General features: G+C 43.5%; 1 protein-coding gene across 1 annotated transcript; it reads right to left on the bottom strand.

The window, feature by feature from the left end:
- Positions 1-14,404: 14,404 nt before the first annotated feature.
- On the bottom strand, positions 14,405-16,301 carry LOC307238358 (uncharacterized protein; the record flags this gene model as incomplete). Its single annotated transcript, XM_080011291.1, is given in 6 exon segments — positions 14,405-14,500; positions 14,799-14,803; positions 15,617-15,695; positions 15,697-15,713; positions 15,885-15,943; positions 16,297-16,301. Coding segments are annotated over 6 exon segments (261 nt in total).
- Positions 16,302-16,563: the final 262 nt, after the last annotated feature.

Below are 16,563 nucleotides of genomic sequence, written 5' to 3'. Positions count from 1 at the left end.
TTTAACCGAGGCATTCTGTTTTAAAGATTGCGAAAAGAGAAAAAAAAAAAAAAAGAGAAAAACAATACGGATCTTTTTGATAACGTGCTTTCCTCGTGTTTTCTATAAGGGAACCTGCGTCATGCTTCTCCCGGTCGCGGTATGACTTGATGTGGTTTCGCTCGCTGACGCCTTGCGCCCAAACCGTGCGTTTTACAAAACGTGCACCAAACCCCCGCTGCGTGAGAAAAGCAGATTTCTTACACTCCACCCGCCCACCCACCCCGAAAACCCCCATCAGCTTGAACTGGATATATTTTCTTTTTCTACTGAATGAGACGAGAGAACCCCCCCCCCCTCCCCCCTCTGGTGAATGTCCTGCCCGGTCGCTGGAAAGGCCTCCTCCCCATTGGGATTATCTTGTCGTCACTTCTCCTTAACTTCTATGAAGTTGCGTTTCCCTTCTGTGTGCTTCACGTCGTCATGCTTTTTAAAAAATCTTTACGTTGGCACGATTCAGGGGGTGTGGCTTTCCTGAAAGTGCTTTAAAAACCCCTCCGGACTAGAGCGAGCGATATGCAGAGTCTGGTTGTTTAAACACCGGTCGCTTGAACAACCTCGTCAGTGGAGACATTTCTCCCTTCAGAATGAAGTTCTTCTTTCTTGTTCGTCGGACCGCACTTTTCAATTGATGTTTCGGGGAAAAGGGGAATGTGCCAAACGTCTCGTAGAACCGAGAAGTCTTGTGCCGTTTGGAAGCGTCTCCCCCTCGATAGTTTGCCCTCGCGACTTGCCCGCCATTACCACCTCCACCGACGCTGCTTTGCGATTTGCTCCGCATCCCCTCATGTACGTTGTTTACTGCCGATGCTGAAATGTGAGCTGTCTTTTTTTTTTTTTTTCCTGTAAACAATTTATACGATTGGCTATGATTCCGGTTGAACGATGGAGTCCTGGCACTCAAACGGTTAAAGGAGAAGGACAGTGGGGGCTCTGGGGTGGGGTGCGGTTCAGGGCGCCGGACAAACCGGAAAAGAAAGACGGACGACCACAGACCGGGGCGGTTTGATGCGGCCGCAAGCGGCTCCGAGTCTTTTTGCGGCCGTGGCCAACGCTCCGACACCCGCAGCGGGATTGTTGTTGTGGCGTCTCGTCTTCAGATTTGTCCGGTCCTTGAAAGTGAGCGTTTTGGAGTTGACGTATTTTCTTTTCTGTTTTTAGTTGTTGTTTTTTTTTTGTTTTGTTTTTTTTATACCCACACTTCAGGCCTCTCCGGCTGCTCCTTGCTACATTTATAATTTAGGTACACAACTCACTTATACATATGAGTATGTATACATACATTAATATACTAAAGCACTATTAACGTGCCACCTCTTATTCTACTCGCTCAGCATTTATATTAAATGATCTCTACTTAGAATCAGCATTTTTTTTTTTTTTTTTTTTGTCCACTGGTTGCCAACACAGACTTTATCCTTTCCCAGACGAAGGACTTCTGTGCGCATTGATTTGTGTTCACTTAATCTTTTTGTGTTCAAACAAAGAAAAATGTTCATTATAGACTATGCTTCCGAAGAAGACAAAATTTCTGTAACTTTGGAGAATTTAAGAAGTTTTTTTTTTTTTTTTTTGTGTGTGTGCTAGATTGTATTGTAGAAAATGTACCCTGGCTATGGCTTTTCTTTTTTAGTTTCTTTTTCGTTTGCGCCCTCAAAGTGTGCTGTACCGGGTGACAGTGTTGAGGTATTAGGAAAGCGTCGGAGTTTGTCCGCAAGAGGCGAACCACCGAACGTCTTTTTTTTTTTTTTTTAACGATGAAAGGTTGGCCTTATTTCCTCGTGAAATTCGTCTGCTTTAACGGCATGAGATTGATCCCAAAAAAACAAAAAAAAACAAAACCACAACCTAACGCTGAATTGGCATGACACAGTCCTACACATAGATTTCCACAAGATTTCTTTTTTTTCTCTCTCTCTCTTCAAATTCATCAAATCACCTACTTCTTAATGTATATCTATTAAAAGATTTCAAAGCAATTTTTTTTTTTTTTTTTTTTTTTTTTAAGGGACCGTCATTGACCCGGTTGTTTCTTTTTGTAATTTTGTGTTTCCACAAAAGTCACCGAGTCTTGACGGTGATGCATGTATCGCGTGACCCGGTGCATCATGGGGGATCTACAGCGATACAGAGGCCGTGCGCTACACTTTGAGATCGTCACGAGGCGTTAATCTTTTGCTTTGAGCGCTAGTTCATAGACCAAATGGAGTCACAAGCCCGACCGGGAGAGTTCGGCGAGGCTGAGCCGTGATGTGGAATCGTTCAAACGGTGTTAAGCACGTGGCGTTAAAAGAAGGGGGCGAGGCAGTAAATGTGTAACCCCGTGTTGGGCGCTGTGTTGGCCGGGTTTCTATTACATAAATAGCAATGATATTCATTTCAATCTATTATTATTATTATTATGATTATTATTTCTGAGTGAAACTGCTGCCTACCCCTTACTTTCCACAGCCAATTGAACCCCTCCGATCCCTTGACCACTGAACTCTGTTACTGCTGTTTGAGGTTCACCTTTTATTCCCTAGGTTTCTGGGGAAATACGCAAATGGCTTTTTTATATGATTACTCCCTTGTAAGATATCTCTTAAATTAAGGTACAGGTTTGATTTCAGCGAGGAAAAAAAAAAGTTTTTATATGTATATTATACTCCATTAAGGAATGTCTAGAATTATCTTCCTCCAATGTGGATGTAGCCATTATTACGCCATTTTATGACTTTGTAAGAGAATTCACTGTGTGAAAATTGGTTTGCATTTTTGTATAATACAATCTGCTTTTTTTTTGTTTGATACGAGAGGGAGGTCAAACTGGAAGTTTGAGGAGACAAAAACTGAACCTGTGAAATTGAGAAAACAAAATGTAAGTTATGTACAACAGTGATTCTAAGCTGAGGGGAAGAATTAAATGATTGCTAACTGAGTCTTCTTTGTCATTGGTTTGTTTTGAGTGTGTTTGTTTTTTGGGGGAGGGGTTAGCAAAAATGTATTGGATGAAGATTCCAACAATTTGTTTGTTATATAAATAACTGCCGTGAAACTGCGCTTTCATGACAATAACTTGCTCTCTAGAAACGGATTGAATAATTCACTTATTTAAAGTAAATGTGGTGATTTTCTTTTTTTGCATACATCCACCATTTTCTGTTCACTATAAATAGTATAAGTATAATTATTATAGAGCGGGGCAAAGGTAAGTTGATCCACAACATATATATAGGTTTCAAATTTCTCTTTGGGGCATGTCGTGATGAAGTTGTCAAATATTGGAAAATCCAGCCCGAATTAAAATTTTGTGGAAAACTAAAATGAAGAAGCAGGAATTTGAATGCATTTTCACATCCTCTATGAGAAACTAGGATGGTAAATGCAGAGAATTGCAAATTTCCCCGTCGTGGGACTTATAAAGGTATAAAATAACAATAATAAATAAATAAAATACCTGTTTAAGGTAAGAAACACGTAATAAGGGATCGGCGTGGCTTAGTTTCCGCTATAGCATCGGGAAAGGAAAATGGGCAACATAGCACTCGTTAAACGCTTTAGAAAGACAGCGTTTATATATTCACTGGTGGGAAAACACGCAGAGTAAACTAAAAACAAGGCCGTCGTGACGAATCAGGACCATGGACATGTTGAAAAGGAACTATTTACAGTGAAAGTCATTTGATGATCTAAACACCTCACCCTGCTTCCTTATCCCAAGTCAGTGTGTTAATCCATGTTTGCCCACCGACGCTTGTTTACACTTCAGTATTTCAACAAAGATTGTATAAAAATGATTTCTATACAACAGCTGAATCCATCGCCAAAATCCCATGACACGTCAGGAGCAATGCAGAGCTTTAAGGATGGGGGCGACAAACCAAAGTCAGTAAATTTACCTGTTCTTTTTGGTCATTATGTTGTCTACTGTATATCAATGTCAACCTTGTTATTTTCCTCAACACTGAGTTACTTGGACTTCATTGCACATCAATTCTGAGTGAATTGAGGAGAAACCATCTATCTGGGATGTTAAAGATAAGAATCTCAATGCCTGGATTGAAATCACTGGTAACTACTCGAGTTATTGCAACTATTGTCCATGCATCAAGAATTTCCAGCTTCTATGGGAGAAATTTACCAGTACATTTAAAATAAATATGTTCATTATATTCTACCATTAAATAAGAATGAACATTCATTATCTTGCCCATATGCTATATGAATGAAGTAAGTGTGCGTGAAACAGGGGTCAGCAAAGACATGGTGTTTCAGTCTAGACAAAAGTAGCAGACAGGAAGAAGAAACAGTCTTTATTCGTCACGCAACACACCACACTTCAACACATGCTTGCACACACACGCTTTGATGGTGGCCGGTGAAATGGATCCTATGCTTTTGACCCATCCTTCCTCCGGGGGCACAGCCAGGAGCAGTGGGCAGCATACGTGGACGCGCCCGGGGGCCCGTGCCACCATAATTGTGGCACGGTGGAATAAGTGCTTTGTTGGCCTTGAGCCATATGCCATGGGAAGGTTTGTTAATGCAAACATCCCCTCTAAAATATGGCCTGGATTAGCGTCGGAAGGTTTGTTAGTGTAACTGACGTCAAAGACTGCAGACAACTGGGTTCTTTGCACTACTGACAGTGTAGGAGTAAGGAAGGGATTCTTATTGAGAATAAACAGATGTACATTCTGGACCAACAGAAAGAGGTTAAAAGAAGGAGTCCGTGAGCGGCTCGGGAGTTCTTTGGCAAACCAACTCAGATTCTGTTGTCACTTCTTGCAAGTGATAATAAAGTCTTATATCTTCAGACCTCGACTCTCTCGAACCTCTCTTCTTCAGTTTAAGTGTTGGATGCGGTTTTTTCCACTACATATTTGGCGTTGTCGGCAGGATTGTAGAACAGGGACCCGCCGGCTGCTGGACTGTGGGTCGGGGACCGGCAAGGGTCACACAAAAACGGGTGGCCACCCAACTTGAAAAGGTAAGCATTGTTCTTACTTATTAATTTAGTAAATTTGTGTGATCATTGTCTGCCCGATTCTCACGCCCGGTGGTAGGTATTGTGTCTCTCCAAAAAGAACCAAAAGCATATATGTTAAAGAAGGAGGAGAGAGTAAGAGAGTGGCTTGGAATGAAGTTGACGCATGCATGCACACACAACGCTCTGTGATTTATATACATTATAGCGGAGTGTGGAAACGATCCAGAGTTATTCTCTTTGTCCTATGGTGATTGGTATTAGAGACGTCCTGTATAGATCTCTTTTGTTTATGGTAAGCAGGTTAGAGACGTCCTGTATAGATCTATTTCTGGTAAGCAGGTTAGAGACGTCCTGTATAGATCTATTTCTAGTAAGCAGGTTAGAGACATCCTGTATAGATCTCTTTTGTTTATGGTAAGCAGGTTAGAGACGTCCTGTATAGATCTATTTCTGGTAAGCAGGTTAGAGACGTCCTGTATAGATCTCTTTTGTTTATGGTAAGCAGGTTAGAGACGTCCTGTATAGATCTCTTTTGTTTATGGTAAGCAGGTTAGAGACGTCCTGTATAGATCTCTTTTGTTTATGGTAAGCAGGTTAGAGACGTCCTGTATAGATCTCTTTTGTTTATGGTAAGCAGGTTAGAGACGTCCTGTATAGATCTATTTCTGGTAAGCAGGTTAGAGACGTCCTGTATAGATCTCTTTTGTTTATGATAAGCAGGTTAGAGACGTCCTGTATAGATCTCTTTTGTTTATGATAAGCAGGTTAGAGACGTCCTGTATAGATCTCTTTTGTTTATGATAAGCAGGTTAGAGACGTCCTGTATAGATCTCTTTTGTTTATGATAAGCAGGTTAGAGACGTCCTGTATAGATCTCTTTTGTTTATGATAAGCAGGTTAGAGACGTCCTGTATAGATCTCTTTTGTTTATGATAAGCAGGTTAGAGACGTCCTGTATAGATCTATTTCTAGTAAGCAGGTTAGAGACGTCCTGCATAGATCTCTTTAATTTTGTCTACGGGTAATCATATAGAGAGTCCATTAAAAGCATAGGGACAGTGCTCAGAGGCTTATCACTCATGTGATTATCCATTTTAAGTTTGTTTTAAGTTTAAAAATCTGGGACACTCCCTCTGACGAGAGGGCTCAGTTGGTCGGAAGAGTTATTTTGTGTTGAGCTTGGTCGGGAGCTTTGTAATGTGTTGGTAAATCTGGGGTACCGCCTTTCAAGAGAGAAAGGGTCTGCATAGTCAGAGAATTGTGTTTGTCTTCGTCTATTGTAGTTAATTAGCTGAGAGTAGGAGTTCTAGAAGTAATAGATAGAGATGTAGATGAAGATAAGGTATTGTAATTAACAACTAACCTAAAATACATTTCTAATAATAGGGTCGAGCAGAGTGGCTTGGGAAAGCCTGTAGAGAGCAGGGGTTAGAAAGGAGGAGAGGAGAAAAGTGAAAAGGTGGGGGTCGAGCAAGTCAGAAAAGAAAAAGAAGGAAAAGAGCGAGGCCAGAGGAGAAGACAGGAATCAGAAAAGGTGGGAGGGGAGTAGAGCAGCTTTACATTCACTTGGAGAAGACAGAGGAAAAGGCGTGAACGTAAACTGTAGTGAATAACAACAGAATAAAACTAGATAATTAATAGCTACATACACTATTAAGTATCATGGCCCCTACAGCCGTAGAAATATTGACTAAAAAAAATTACAAGATAATATTAATCTCAGCCAAATGGGGTAAGAGGACTGCCAAATTGGGAACAAAGTGGCCAGAGGGAGGAACATTTGATGCAACGGTGTGTGAAGAAATGGAGGTGATGATGAAGAATCACAAAATAAATAAAACCGGGAAGAAAGCGATTGAGAAAAGAGAAAGAGAGAGGATAATATTAGCAATGTTCCAAAAAGAAGGGACACAGTGGAGGCAGAGAGAAAGAACAGCTAGGGAAATGTTGAGTGGAGTTGAGGAAGTTGAAAAGGTTCAGCCACCTCCATATAACACAGGACAGTACCCAATGATAACAGGCACGGTGGAGGTTAAAGGGGAGGTTAAGCTGGACAAAGAGAGGGATAAGGCTTGTAGAACACAGAGAGGGAGAGGACCACCCTTACACATGGACTGTTATAAAGGCCTTAGAAGGACAGCCAAGGAGTGGAGTAGTGATAGCGGTAGTGATAGTGATGGAGACGAGGGGGGTAATAGAGGAAGAAGGTTAAAAGACAGCCAGATGGAGATGACAGCGGAGCGCAGCCATGAGGGAGAGAGCTTCAGTGGGACACCAGGGAAAGAAAGGGAGGGGGCCGAGCCCAGCAGCGGTAGATCAGCGCAAGTTCCCCTAGCGTTCGACTTGCAAGAGGAACTTAGGAGATCGCAAAGAAAGAAAAGAGCACCTAAGACTTATTCAGGAGTATATCCTACCCTGGTAAAAGGACAACAAGCCCAATATATCCCATGGGGGTCCCAAGATTTGGAAGGATTGGTAAAAAGTTACCTAATATTAACAAAGGCGCTGCAAAGTGGATAGGGATGTTTGAGGAAAACACCATAGGGAATATAATGGCGGTGGGTGATCTGAAAGCTTTGTTGGCCAGAGTGTAGGGGATAGAGAAGATGAAGAGCGTACTAACAAACGGGGGTTTGAGCCAACTGCTGTGCCTCTGATGGAACCACATTTGACGCTTATAGACAAAGAACTTGGACAGCACTCAGATGCGAGTACCCAGTCTGTATAGATCACAGGATCCTGAGGGGGCACACAATAGGCGACACAGAGAACCCTGCAACATTCCTGCAGAACCAAGTTAGGAGGTGGCAACTGGAGACGGAGAAAGATCCAGAAAATGATGGATTGGTCTCGATCCTGTTCAGAAATGCCATAGTAGAAGCATTGCCTGGCCCGGTCAAAAGCAAGCTTGGAGATGTGGTGGGACTGACCTCATCAATGCCCCATAAAGAGTTCAGCGATCATCTGGTCCACGCAGTGGGGAAATATCGACAAAACAAACCTCAGCTGTGAATAAACTGGAGGGAAATACAGTAACAAGTAAACAAAAGGAGATCATAATAATAACCAAAGGAACCGAAGCCCCCTTATGGAATGAAATAAATCGTACAACGACAATGCAAGACGAGGTAATAATGACCCCCACAACCAAACTAGGAGAGAATAATGATATGACCAAGGCAAATAAAATATTAACTATGGATTCGGACATAATTAATAATAATACTAATATAACAAGGGCCACCGTAAAGGGTAGTGTGATAACAACAGATGATACGGTATCCATTTTTCAGACGAAAGGGACAATCACCACAATAGCTCCAAGAGAAAATGTCTGAAGCACAGAGGCGACAGCAATAGAGGATGACCATCCCACAACAAGATCAAATAAAACAACAAGAGCCATAAAACAGGATATATCTGTTAAACAAGATACATCTGATCACTTCAAACAAAAAATTAAAGTAATAACGGTAGACCGGTTGTATGATCAAGCAAAAGAAAATAGCTGGTACAAATGGGTGAAGTTTACTGGGAAACAGATAGATGCAGATAATTGCTATTTATGTAGTAAAAATCGTCAAAGTGCATTATACGTAGTAAACTATGAACATGACTGTGAAAACTATGAATATGGCCTGGATTAGCGTCGGAAGGTTTGTTAGTGTAACTGACGTCAAAGACTGCAGACAAATGGGTTCTTTGCACTACTGACAGTGTAGGAGTAAGGAAGGGATTCTTATTGAGAATAAACAGATGTACATTCTGGACCAACAGAAAGAGGTTAAAAAGAAGGAGTCCGTGAGCGGCTCGGGAGTTCTTTGGCAAACCAACTCAGATTCTGTTGTTACTTCTTGCAAGTGATAATAAAGTCTTATATCTTCAGACCTCGACTCTCTCGAACCTCTCTTCTTCAGTTTAAGCGTTAGATGCGTTTTTTTCCACAACAGCTATTCTTTCTCTGAGTATACGAGAGGGAAACCGATCTGGACTCAGCTTTATGATGCGCTGGTGTCTCTATATAATCAAGAGAGAGAAGAGCAGCATCAGAATCCGAGCCCGCCTCGAAGGCCCCGTCGGCCCGGAGCACGTCTCACGTCGGTGTGAAGCAATCCCCTCTTTCCTCATCGCACATTTTGATTTTGTAAAGTGACATTGAGGGATTATGTTTGCGGATGAAAGCCATCTCCTCTGCACAAGGCACTTTAATGAGACTTTATCTCCCCGCCGCTCGGAACCAAATCTGTGTGCGCGCGCGCGCTTGTGTGTTGGAGGTCAAAGCCTGACGTCGTAATGACGTTGCGTGACATGACATGCCATGGTTTGACGTGAAAAGGTTTTTATTTTTTTTTTTTAATCTTTTATTTGTATTAAAGGGTGGGTTTTGCCATTCGCTGACCCAGTCTTTATTCAAAACGTTGGTGGACGTCATTTCTAATCCTCCACAGCGCTTGACTATGGAGAAAACTGTTCGAAATAATATGGCGCTTGTTGAAATAATATGGCGCCTCCGGTTGGAAGCAGTTCTTTGTGACCAGTCGCACACATGTTGTTTCCTGTACTTTTCCGATTGCGTGCGTGTTGTTCATGTTGTTTTGCACGTGCGCCTCTGGTTGGAGCATAGTTCTTTGTGATCCATATATCCCTTTGTGACCACTTGCTTGGGAGAGACTTTATAAGGGTCCAGGGAAGGAGAGAGGGGGGTTGAGACTTAATGAACTAAGCCTGCTGCACTTTCTGATTCTGCTTGACAATAAATCCGACTTAACTCCTAAAGTCGTGGTACGTCTTCTGATTGATGCTCCAACCCATCAACGAGCAGAGAACCTCGAAGGTAATTATACATGAATTAATAGTAATTGATTAAAACAGCTTAAGACAACTGAACAACTTGGTGATCCTTCGAGGCATGAATTTTCTCCCAACAAATTGGTGACCCTGACGTGATGGGAAGGAGTTTAAATCAGAGGTCATAAGTACAAATTAATAATATTGTAAGTGACGACAATGACATAATTACAATTTGTTTTCCCGAAGAAAATTAACGTCACGGGGATATTGGAAGTTCCCTGAACAACATCCAGACCTGTCCAGACACCGAGAGGCCTCATAAAAACAAGGTAAGCACAAACCTTTTGAACAAAAGCTGTGCATATTTCCTATATCAAATTATCAATGTCTGGATAAGGAACAGATATTTAAAATAAAAAGGCAGAATCAAAAACGGCATAAAATTATAGGATAAGCATGCATTTAAGGGTAAAAGACTTGGCATTAAATTTTAGGTAAATGATTCAATCCAATTTTTTTTTTCCTCTTTAGAGAAACTGGATTATGTTTCTCTCCTCCTCTCAACTGTTCCATTACCCTTCTCTCTCTCTCTCTTAAGGACAGGACAGTACAGGACTGTCATAGTTATATGACGACAGGGGAGCAGGTTGAATTGATTCAATAACCAGGTTCTTGAAACGCTCGATTTTCGGAATTCATTGAAACGCTCTGTTCGGAATTCATTGAAACGCTCTGCTAGGAATTCATTGAAACGCTAGATTTTAGAAATTCAAGAAACCAGGTTGTCATAATTCGATATGCGGGCAGCGACGGACGGTCCCGGCGTTTCAAGAACAAAAAGCCCAGGCCGTTGCGTCAGGTCGTGTAAAGACAGGACTGTCATAGTTAGGTAAATGGCGCCAGGCGACTGTTTTTTGTCATAATTCAAGAAACTATGTTGTCATAATTGGACTGTTTTTTGTCATAATTCGAACAGAAACCAGGTGTCATTATTAGGTAAATAACTGATAAATTTTAGGTAAATGAGAAATGACAGTCCTGTCGTAGTTAGGTAAGCCGACCATTTCCCGGCATTATTTTTAGTAAATAAGACAAGCATTTAGGGGTCAAAGAACCAACCTGCGCCCCCCCCCCCACCATATGCCTCTCCCCCGCCACAGGGCAAAATGGTCACGAGGTTTAAAGCCAAAAGAGCCACCGCGCATAACATGACCAGGAGGGATAAGAGACTTATCATGCACCTCCTCCAGAAGCTCCCCCCTTTAAGAGACGGGGCACCACCGTGGATCAGAGAGTTTGAGAACCTGACAATGGGATTAAATTTGGCGTTAGGGGATCTCAGAGCGATTATATCCGCTTATGGAAATAAAAAGGACTTAGAGCTGCGTCTACTCAAAATGCGTCTACTCAAAATGCCACTAAAAGAGGCTAAAACCAAATGTAATGTAGGCAAGGTAAAGCCCAGTAAAAAGGCTCCTGTGATGCCTGTCCTACCTCCTCGGCCTGACTTGGAGGGTTACACTGGACCCACGTGGGGGGATCCCACGAGAGGAGGAGTACAGATGTACCAAGGCCCATACGGTCCTCCTCCCCCACAGGCGAGCTGGGGTCCTCCACCACAGCAGCCATCCTACTATGGAAGGGGACGGGGATTTAATTTTAATCCGAACAGACGTGGTCGTGGGGGATTCGGTGGACGAGGGACAAGGGGATTTGCTTCCAATCCTCAACCACAGGGATGTTACAACTGTGGGGAAAACGGACATTGGGCTCGCAAATGCCCGGTACCATGGCAGTCCCAAGCCCCCGGCTCCCCAGACTCCTGGTTCAGCCAGGGGGCCAGGAGAGAGCACGGACAGTTGCACTGGGACACTTGAACAGGCCGAGGACACCGGAGAAGCTGTTCAGCCGTCGTCCCCACAGGCGTGGTGGGCGAGAACGTAACTCCGCTCCCTGAGTCGAATGTGGGGAACCGCATGCTGCAGAACATGGGCTGGAGCCCCGGCATGGGCCTGGGACCCGAGGGCCGGGGCATCACCGAGCCCATCCGGGCCACGCAGAGACCCAAGGGGGCCGGTCTGGGCTTTAACTGAGCCCCGCCCCGCTACTGGACTACCGCCACACTAAGCCCCCCCGAGGAGGGACTGGCAGAGCCCCTACTCCCAATGACCGTCAAATCCACGCAGCTACCATTCATGGTGGACCCGGGAGCACGGCGCGGAAGTGACGTGTCTCCCATCTGGCACCAGAGTCAAGTTCCCGGATGGGAAGGTCATGACGTGTGGACCTAACTGCCTTACAGTGGCAGCTCAGATGGTTCTGTCGCCGGACACTCAACCCGAACCCCCGACCCCCAAAGCCGATGTATACTGGGGCAGAGTATGTTCGGAGACACTTGAAAAAGGGGGAATACTTTCCCTGTACACCAAAGGGAAACCCTGGTTGCAGTCCTTTCGACCCTTCGTCCCACCGAAAGACCCATACCACGTCACCCTAAACGACCCCAGATCTTGTTTACCATGACGCTTTCATTGCAAATTTAGAACCAACTGCAGTGGTACGCCCTATTTGATTACTCGCCACCACACGTCTCGCTCGCCCTCGCCGTCCCATACTACACACTCCCGTTTTATTTGGATGTTTCAAAGTTTTTATTTTATCATATAGTATAAATATGGCGGATCATATGGATCCTCTTCTAGTTTTTCTCTGAAGGTCTCATTTCCATGGCTCTAAAACTGTGTGTGTGTGTGTGTGTGTGTGTGTGGAGGTTTTGGTAAAAGGGGGCGCCCCTGGACCTCACCCTTAACTCTCCCTTTACTGACCCTGGACCTCACCCGCGTGGATCACGTATTGTACTATAGTATCCTAACTGTTCTGGTAGGCTCGCGCTCTCCTCAAAGATGCAGGACCACCCTGGAGAGCGAATTCACCCACTGTTGGCTAAGGCTGTAAGAGTCTCCGACTGGGTCTGGCTGGAAGCGATGAAAATAAGTGGACGGAGGCCAGGTGGACCGGACCGTTCCGAGTGGTCCAGACGACCACCCACTCTGTATTAACCAATGTGTTGCTTTGCTCGTCCACAATGACTGCATCTAGTTGACCAGGGTGGAAGAGAGAAAGATCTAAACAGCGAAGTCAGCACACCTCGCATGAGGTTAAGGGCTAAAAAGCTGCGAAATCCAGTATCACACCCAGGGAGACACTGCTCCTAAGAAATGACTCTGTACTTTTTATTTACTCTGTATCTTTTGCTTGCTCTTTTGTTGTAAATGGTCTAGGTGGTGAGTGAATGCCATCCGCACGTTCAATAATACGGGTGTTGGCAGGTTTTCCTGCTGAGACAAATGAGGTTTTCCCTGCCAATCACCCCTGGAGGCATGCACTGTCAGAATTGTTTCACTGTCAGAATTGTTAGTTTGTTTTAAATGTTATCTGGGAAGAAGTTCAATGTTTTATATTTTATTTCTCGTGTTAGGGTTAGATTCTATTGGGTAGGGAAAGGTCCAGCTGTAGGATCCGATGGGTCGACCAGTCTGTGTTGGACACTTTTATGTTTAATTTACCTTCTTCCCATTTATAATTTTTGTTTACTGTTTTAGATTGACCTCATGTTTAATAAGGTCAAAAGGGGGATTGTTAGAAATAATATGGCGCTCTTTGAAATAATATGGCGCCTCTGGTTGGAAACAGTTCTTTGTGACCAGTCGCACACATGTTGTTTCCTGTACTTTTCCGATTGCGTGCATGTTGTTCATGTTTTGCACGTGCGCCTCTAGTTGGAGCATAGTTCTTTGTGATCCATATATCCCTTTGTGACCACTTGCTTGGGAGAGACTCTATAAGGTTCCAGGGAAGGAGAGGGGGGGGTTGAGACTTAATGAACTGAGCCTGCTGCACTTTCTGATTCTGCTTGACAATAAATCTGACTAACTCCTAAAGTCGTGGTACGTCTTCTGATTGATGCTCCAACCCATCAACGAGCAGGCGGAGAACCTCGAAGGTAATTATCATACATGAATTAATAGTAATTGATTAAAACAGCTTAAGACAACTGAACAACTTGGTGATCCTTCGAGGCATGAATTTTCTCCCAACAAAACGCAGCACACTCCTTCCGCTTCTCACTGTGTTTCAACATCCGTCACAGTTTATTTTAAAAAAAGTTTTGAGACTTCCGCAGCACATTCAGAGTGCAACGTTGGCTACAGCAGTTTGCCGGTTGGAAGCGACGCAACTTCCTTAAGTTGGCACGGATGTAGCCAAAAGAGCTGATTTGCCGTAGTGCAAGAGAGTCACTAAAACCGTGGAAAAAGAAGAAAAAAAATAATTCAGGGTTTAGGAACCCCCCCCCCCCCCCCGGTACAATATATAAAAACCGTCTGATTGCATGGTGAACTTCTCGTTTGCAAAAAGTAGATGACGTTTTTTGTAAGAGTTCAGACTTTGCAGCAGAGTGTCAAGTTTCTCAATAGTTAAGCCTTCAGTGAGGTTGAACGGTTGCAAATGATGGGACCCCCCGCCTTGGAATGAGGCCCTGGCTTGAAAAAACGGCGAGCCCTGTCCTTTTAAGGGACTGGTTTTTAAGATCCACGCCTCGGTTCACTCCACACGCGTAGGAGCCCAGGACGTGTGTCTCCCATCATGCAACCTGCCCAGTGCCGCCACGCCCACCTCCTCCGGCTGAACGCCTAACACCTTGGAGCAGGACAAAGGGGAGCGATGGCGCCAGGTCTCAGTGAGAACGTGAAGGTGTTGGATATGAAGGAGCGGTTGTAAACTGCGAGAGCCGCTATGAAATACATGTTTCCCGGTGCGTGGCCCAGAGAAATTCCATAAATCTTCATAAACTAAGACGGCATCCTGGGCAATATGGATGAAATCATTCTGTGTTTATTTCACATATTAAAGATAAGTGTAAACAGGGATGACGCTGGGATTTGGAAGTTGGGCGGATGCAATTTTTTTTTTTTTGGGCTGCTGGAACACGTGGTACTCCACCTGATGGGGGACATCAGCACGTGGGGTCGGATTATTTAACACAGCTCCACGACCATTTTGAGCTCTCACAGGAACAGCAGCGGGAACATTGTGCTTTAGAGGAAAACAAATATGACTATTGTTATTTAAAACAAACAAACACTGGCTTATGGAACGCGGGGCAATTCCAAAATTGCAAAATAAAATGAACTGATATCTGCGTGAGATTGACCTCTGGAATTTGTTTGCCTGTCGGTCCCAATATTCTTCCATACGAGTCAACATGTTGCCTTCATTTCTGACAAGAGCTCCAAGTAGTATTTCCATCTCATTATAAATTATTATGTCAGCGATTAAATGAATTGCTGATTGTGATCGTGCTCTACGTTTGACAAGGCATTTGACATAAACTCAGTCTCTAAGTCGTCACTAAGCATAATGATAGAGCGACTACTTTAGCAGTATAATAACCCCCAAAAACATTTCGAAAAATACAAATAAAAGTATGAGATGACGAACATTTCATACCATTTTGAAAAGAAGTGGGAACAAAAGAAGTGGGCTCACACAACAATACATTTATAAGGCTTTTCGATCTCAAGTTCGTCTTTGTTCTTCTTTTGTTTTAGTTATTGTACAGGAGCGTTTTAGGTCTTTTTCATTTTTATATTTTATTTTTTTGTATTGTTTTACTGTTATTTTAAGGTTATATTTGTTATTCATCCTTAGGTTTAGTGTATATTGCCATGTTTTTGTTGTGTATAGTTAACTGTTTTTGAACTGCTGTTTATTGTATATTTTCTAACATGCTCCATGTATTGGATGCTCATGTACTTCCCTGGTTGACATGTGGTGCTATGTCACAGTCTTCTTTCAGCTGCTGCAGGTGATCGACCAAAAAGTTGCTTACTCCCAATAGCACGGCAGATCCCTAGGGAAAGAGAGAGAGTCTATTAAAAACATCCTGCTGTAGATCTCCCCCTGCAGTCTAGACATGTTTAAATGCATCCGGTTTATTCCTATTTGCTACAATGTCGAAATGTCGGAAAGGGAAAGAACAATATTTAACACAACTGGACCAACATCCCTCCCCGGTTCGCACCCTCTTCATGGAGCTCCTCCAGGGCTCTGCTCTCACCTCCCGGTGCAGCAGGAACCGCTCTGTAAACAGTGACGAATTGTGATTTAATGGGAGGAAGGCAAGTAGAAATGCAGGTTACCGAAGTGTTTAATATCCAATACCGGAGGAATTATTGCGATGGGATAAAGTTTATTTAACTTTATTTAAGTTTATTTAAGGGACATAAGAGGCCCAGATTTTTCATCTCGGCGGACATAGATCAGCAGTGGAAGATATTAAGGGTGACACCATAGGAAGCATTGTGGTTCTTGGTAGAACCTTCCCATCTACAAAACAGTACCAGTTTCTGTTTTATTTCACTTCCAAACCATACCAAAACATTCCACCCCCAATCGAGAGCAGGAGTCGAGATCGGCCTTCTTGCGCTCACCACGGCATCACGGGAGTATCCTCCACAGTGGGATGCCCCCCAAATAATCAAAATTATAGCTCTTAAGGTTAAGGTTGCGCCGAGCAGTTCCAGCCACAATAGCGTCACCGTGTTCACCACAAGCTCAAATCTCACAGTGACGGTGAGTATTATTAGTATTCCATGATAATAATTATAATCGTGGTGCGTTTGGATGACGTGCAGTGGCAGGAGAAAAGGTGGGGAAACCGTGCACGGATCACTGATCAGATAAGTGGCATTAGACCTCCA

Source organism: Zeus faber (assembly GCF_960531495.2).
Source record: "Zeus faber genome assembly, chromosome: 12".
NCBI classification, from domain to species: Eukaryota; Metazoa; Chordata; class Actinopteri; order Zeiformes; family Zeidae; genus Zeus; species Zeus faber.
Note: the sequence above shows the minus strand (reverse complement) of the source record. Positions and strands in the feature narration are given on the sequence as shown.